At 53.1% G+C, this 6,449-nt stretch overlaps 1 protein-coding gene across 1 annotated transcript; it reads left to right on the top strand.

The window, feature by feature from the left end:
* Nucleotides 1-1,217: 1,217 nt before the first annotated feature.
* PODANS_4_7250 (uncharacterized protein) lies at nt 1,218-2,313 on the top strand (the record flags this gene model as incomplete). The annotated part of the gene is made up of 3 exons (XM_001906075.1): nt 1,218-1,521; nt 1,578-2,068; nt 2,191-2,313. Coding segments are annotated over 3 exons (918 nt in total), but the record flags the coding sequence as incomplete, so codon positions are not given.
* Nucleotides 2,314-6,449: the final 4,136 nt, after the last annotated feature.

Here is a 6,449-nt window from a genome sequence, read left to right as displayed (position 1 = left end):
GGGTTGTCGGCGAGGGACTCATGAGAGAACCACCGAGTCTGCGAGCCTAGTTACAAGGCTAGATAGATTTGAATCATCCTCACTTGACATTTCTGTCACTGCCACATCTGAAGTCTCCGGGGAAGGACCGGTGGATGTTGACTGAGATGGCTGTTTCTCTTTAGGATTGCCCTAAAAGAGACTAGCGCATAGCAACCCAGCCCTACGGTGGTGGAGAGATCCGGGGACGTGAGCTTGGGCCAACCGGCGACGGGATCTTGACCAATAAGAACGCGAGTTTGAGGGGAAGCATTTTCGGAAGACAAGGGACAGGGCACTTGGCTTGTCATTGGTGGCCCACTCACCGCCAGGCCCCCGAAAATAACCCTGGACGCTGCTTTTGCGGTCCTTTGCAGCCACCACCCACCACAACTGGGCTAAATGCGCTATCAGGGCTAATTTTACCCACGCCAACCCACGACACAGAGATTTACGGCTGCCTGAAAACGGGGGGGGGGGGGAGGGGATTGATTGCTCAAACTCCACCGTTTCTTCTCTCTTGGTGCCCGTTGCATTCCACCCAGCTGTTGAGGTGCCTCGTAAACTGGAGCGGGCATGCGGAAGACCCCGCTGAACCTCTTCTTTCTCCCTTCCAGGTTCTCTTTTCTCTACATGTGAATGTGTTTCTTCAGGTATCGAGTGTGGCCCAGGATCCCTAGGTTGCAAGATGAGCATCAGCTAGGAACAAACCGCGCTTCTCTGCCCCATGAAGCTTTTCCTCTCCTCAACCTCAGAGCTCAGTACCGGCCCAGTGGACGGAATGGAGGGAAGGGGAGAGGAGGGGGTGTGCAACACCACACCAGGCTTTTGGTACGTACCTCCACGGTCATGAAATGCTCGAAGTACCCAGGTACATCTTCAACAACCAACACGCCCAGTTCCATGCATGGCCCCATATTCACCCCCGGTCCAAGACACGACGACCCATGAACCCAAGAATCCTTGCGGGTGGGTCTGTAGCGGGTACCTCACAACCAGGCTGCAGAATAACCAGCAAGAGTGTCCAAGGATACTTACCAGCCAATTTGCCGTAGACCATCCATGGAATCCCTGCATGTGGGCTTGTGAGTACCTCGACTTGGTGAATCTTCTTGGGCCAGCTCTTAAAGACTGATCTCCCCCTCCCTCCGACGTAGAGATAGACGTTTGACGCCGCACCCACCAACTTGGATATATAGTTCGTCCCATCCTCTCGGATCTGGCACACGGTTCTCATCTCACCTTACCTCACCACTTTACTTCTTCTCATCCCAAACCTTACCTGGCTTTACAAGACGCCGTTCACCATGGCCAGCATGTTCCAGCTCAACCCGCACACATATACCCATTACCAGCAGGCCCCAATGGCGCCCGCAAGACAATTCTCGCACGGCACCAGCAGCGCCTTCAGCCCCTCAGCCAACCCCGACGAGGACTGGACCAAGATCTCAGACCTTGCCGAGAGGAGGAGGATACAGAACCGCATTGCCCAGCGCAACTATCGTACGTAGCCTCATGGGACGACACTCCAAGTGCAAACACTAAACAGCTGGGTACAGGCAAGAAGTTGAAGAAGCGCATGGAAGAGCTGGAGCGCAAGGCCGGAGTATCAGACGAATCCCCCTCTCCCGGCAGTGAGAAGACAAGCCCAGCACCCAAGCCTGCGAAGCGCGCCCCAGCGACCAAGGCACGGAAGCAATCGCCACCTGCCACCGGCAGACAGGTTGTCGCTCCTCACTTCACAACTCCATCCTATGGACAGCACGATCAGTACCTCTTCAGCCACAGCTACGAGGATGACAGAGATCGATCCACCAGCCCAGTGGGCCCCTACTACCAGACTGGCTACCCTGTTCCTACCAGCGACGAGATGTTCACTCCCTACAACTTCCACCAAATGCCCCAAGATCCAGTCGTAACACTCGCCGAGTACTCAAACACCATTTCTCTGCCATCCATGCAAGCCCTGGATAGCTACAACAACGGCTTCTTCCCAGGGATGCCCATGCACGGAGGCCACCCTCCTCCCTTCGAGCATCTGACCCCGAATGTGAGTGCCTCTCGGAACCAAGCTACTACACCTCCTCCACATCTTCCTCCTCTTCAAAACTTTCATCGTGGCCCGTAAAAACTCTCAAGAAGATCACCGTTGCTGATGGGTGCCTGACACAGACTCCGCCTCTGTCACACTCTCTCGAACACTCGGCGGCCTGCTCGGACTCTGGTAGCTACACCGAGTACCCGAAGACGCCGCTGTCCATGCCTGGCTCGCCTGGTTATGGTCCACAGCAATAAGCATGGATTTTTTGTTTCGCTTGGAGATTGTTTGGACACCAAGGGCAAGGGAAAATAGGGATACAAGAGAGGGACGCCTCAAGGCAAAGGATATTCACAACACATATATACGCAACCGCCAACATAAAAAACAACAATCACCACACAACAACAGATTATCGGTACAACTATGCCAGTACTGGCGTGGTGGGGAAAGGCCACCACTCTCAGGAGGGGTCGGCATCCCGTACGCAACGAATTGATCGGCATTTTCACGGGGTTCAGGGACTTGGGGATATCAGGGACAGCATTCATCAGGGCCAGGCTGGTTGGGAGGGACTCTCTGCTTTTTGAGGTGTTTTCTGGGAGGAAAGCACGTGCTTGCCCGCAGCGTTTTTGTGGCAGCGACTTCTACGTTGCTCTTTTCTTGTAGCCTCTTATCAGGATTTTGGATTGCAAGTCCAAGTCTTCTCACATTTTGAAGAATCAACAAAATTGTTAAAATACCACACTTCTTCCCCCCCAATGAGTGATGATGGATCTTGGCGGAGGAGCTAGAAGTCCAAGTTAAACTGCTGACTGTGTCAGCATTCTCTGCATCAGTGCTTACATCTTTGCCTTGTCGTTGCGGAGCTCAACGGCTACCCGCCCGCGCGGAAAAGCGGACACTAGTGTTAAGACGATGACATTTAATGAGACTAGAGTCCGAATTTCTGCCGGATTTGACAAATGGTAGATATCGTGATCATGGACGATGGTGTTGTGTTGATGACAATTCAGTTTCTGACAAATCCAACACTCACCGTTTCTATCCCACATTCACAATCATTCATCTTTTTCCACCTCGCAAAAGTTTGCGTTCTCCCAACCATGATGCCGACGCCAAAAAGCCTACCAAAACGGCCAACTGTACCAAACAACCCACCGCCCCGGACACCCCAGACTCGTGCTCCCCGCGGCGCACAAACGTCCACTTGGAGAATGCCTCCAAATCCAGTTATATCCCGTCTCTCTCTCTCTCAAGCCCCACAACTCAGAACTCCAGGTAGGTACTCGGCTATGCTACGCCTCTCGCACCAGGCCTTCGCCTGATCTCGCAAAGCTACCACCCTCCGGCTCTCCTGCAAAAATCACAACGAACGTGCGAAAACACCCGGTTCAGAATACCACCCTCAAGTTGTGGGGCGAATGCACCAACCAGCCTTACGAATATTTACCCATCCAAGCCTAGCCTCGGCCGGCGCCGGCGGCAACGAAAAAGAAGCTGCGGCGCAGGCTTCACCAGTGTAGACAACCCTCAAAAGTGGGGATGGACGTCAAATTCCGAGTTTGATCGGAGAGAAAGTGGGGAGGAATCTGGGTATCTTGTCTCTGCCAGCCAGCCTGCTGCCCGAAGAAGAGAATACCGAGATACACCGGCTCCCTTCTCGTCCCCTCCCCATCTCGCAAATGTTTTAAAAGCAGCACGACGACCATCTTCGATTCTTGCGGCCCAAAAATACAGGCCAGGGGCTCGCCTCTCTGAGCAGAAACCCTTTTGGGAAAGGTATCAAAAAAGCACCACCACCCTACGGAGAAAACTCCACACGGAACAGCGAGGCTCGGCCTTCCGCTTAAATAACCCAACGGCACAGCGAGAACGGACGAAGCGGAGCGGTTTTAGGTGGGCGAGTGTGGGGGCCGACGGCGCCGAACCAGAGCTGAAGCCTTGCCGCCCGGCGTACGATTCCAGGGATATTCTATCGGGTCTTCCATTTTCGCCTGTGCCATGCCTGTGCAGTAAGTGGGTGAAAAAAGGCCGATCCTGGTTTGGATGAAAAAAGGGCGTGAAGGAAGCTAAGAAAACGGTTCAATGTTGGGATGGTTTCCTGCTCCTGGAAACGGTGCCTGATAAATGAGATCTGATAGACATCAAGATACTCGTTGGGTAGAAAAGGGCCTTAATACAGTCTGCTATGCTGTGCGACTTGTCAAGTATAGATAATAATATACCTGGGAAAATACCAACAGAATGCAGTTGGTCGAGTCCGAAATGGTTGTTGTGGAACTGGGCGTTGGGACAGTTGGAGGAGACGTTACCAGGTTCTGGAACACAAGGACTCACAAGACCCAGAACCACTGCACGATATCTCTGTCCCCTGTGTTCCTCGGAAGTTTGCGGTTAAGTTTGAAGGGGGGGAGGGGGCGGTCCTTTGAACGAGAACTTCTCGGCCTGGATGATACTACGTCGTCGTCCTTCACCGTGGATTCGGCCGAGTCCAAGTTGATGGGGTGTTCAGACATGGAACGTGCTCTCTCTCGCACTGAAGACCCTTGAAGTGAAGATGAACCCTCGGACCTAACAGACACTGGGGGCTCTGATTGGTCAAAGTTTATTCCCGTTTTGACCATCGTTTTTCCGTCACACCTCCACTCACCAATTACATGCAGCTTCGTGACCTCGAACAAACCGCAAGTTGGGAATGGGATTCTGGTCCTTGAGGATATGGAGATTCCCGGTTGAACCACGTCTTTCCTGCGGCCCTCTCTCTCCATGGCCAACAACACAGCACATGAACAACACACGGTCCTGATCGCATGGTTAAGTCCGCTCGCATATCCACAGTCCACGGTCCTATCTTTCCGAGTCGACTGGCTGCGTCGTCACCCCCAAACTCCGTGTGTTGCTCCCCGTCTCTGGTGCTCCCAACAACCAACACAACCATGCCCAGAATGTACCCTCTTTCTGCCAACGTGCAGCTGATCCGGCACATGTACTCGCCGTAGGTATGTATGTACCGTCGTTGCAGCTTCTGACCTGCTGGGCGGTAGCGGCACCCGAAAAAGAGTCTCGAATGTTTCAGCCAAAATCCCAACGGCGTTTTCCACTCTGGCTTGATCCACACCGCCAAACACCGTAGGGAATGTCCTCAAACACTTCATTTGAGCAGACCGAGAAATACTCGAATCTTGTATCTGTAACAGGACACCGTCGGCACCTCGTGCCATCCTTCCGACGGCTTGGAGAAGGATTGGCCGCGAGGCCACAGCCAGGGCCAAAGTCCGAGCGAGGTTCTTTTTCGTTCCCTGGAAAGATCTCTGCATCGCCATTTTCACCCCCTGGTATCCCCGTGGTATCCCTCTACTTGCGAAATAAATCCACTTCAGATGGCCCGAATGTGGGGACATGGCCTTCCTTCCGCGGGTCCCCAGCCGCCATTGGTCAAGGGCCTTTTCAGAGTTCTGTGATCATCACTTTATTCCGACCGTCTATGTGTGTCAAGGAGACCAGGGGGTGGTTGTCGTTGGGGGATGAAAGTCGCAACAACAAAAACAACAACAACAACAACTGTCACATTACACAGCCTGAGGACGACGCGTATAGTACTGTGCAACTCGTGGGGTGAGTGGCATTGACGAAAGGGCAATGCAGATAACCGGATGTTGTCATTTGCCTTGTTTAGGAAGGACTGCCATCGTTCGAAGCGGTGTGTCTACCAATTTCTTCTTCGTGGCCTGTTCCCTTTCGGTTTCGGTTTCCAAGGTCTGAAGCTGCTTTGGCACAACATCTGCACTCCTATTCAGCAGCAATGCTTCGCCAGTCAAAGTCTTGCAACCAGTGGCTCGCTCGTATTGTGCGATCACCTTCATACCTTCATATTACGGCCAGCTGGATGGCCTCAAATCCCAGCGGAAATCATCGCGAGGGCGGTGTTTCGTGCCTCATCTGATCAGGCACACCTCGAGGTTGTGAGCATCGTTCGGTCCCAATCCTTCATTCACCCAATACCGTGGGAGTCCTCCGATAAGCCACTGCCACAGATCTTATCGACAGTGAGATGTCAGGCCCCACATTTTGCCTGCCAAGTGCTGACATGGAGAAGCCGTTCAACGGTGCAGTCTGACATCTTGGAACATGAGACTCAGCCCTATGAGAAGGAGAATGAGGGAATGATCCAATAGGAGAACGTACCTGGTCGACATCAGTCAAACTGACAGACGGCAAGCCCCCTGTCCTGCTGAAAGACATGCTGCGGGAAAGTAATGGGGAGACGCATGTCAGACTTTTACAGCCTTGTCACATGATTTTGGCTCTTTCCAGTCTCTGACGTCGGTTGCTCTTCTGCTTTGCTCTCCTTGTATGCCCTACCCAATGAAGGCATTTCGCATTTTGGCCT

Source organism: Podospora anserina, chromosome 4 (genome assembly GCF_000226545.1).
Source record: "Podospora anserina S mat+ genomic DNA chromosome 4, supercontig 4".
NCBI classification, from domain to species: Eukaryota; Fungi; Ascomycota; class Sordariomycetes; order Sordariales; family Podosporaceae; genus Podospora; species Podospora anserina.
This window is presented reverse-complemented; position numbering and strand designations above follow the sequence as displayed.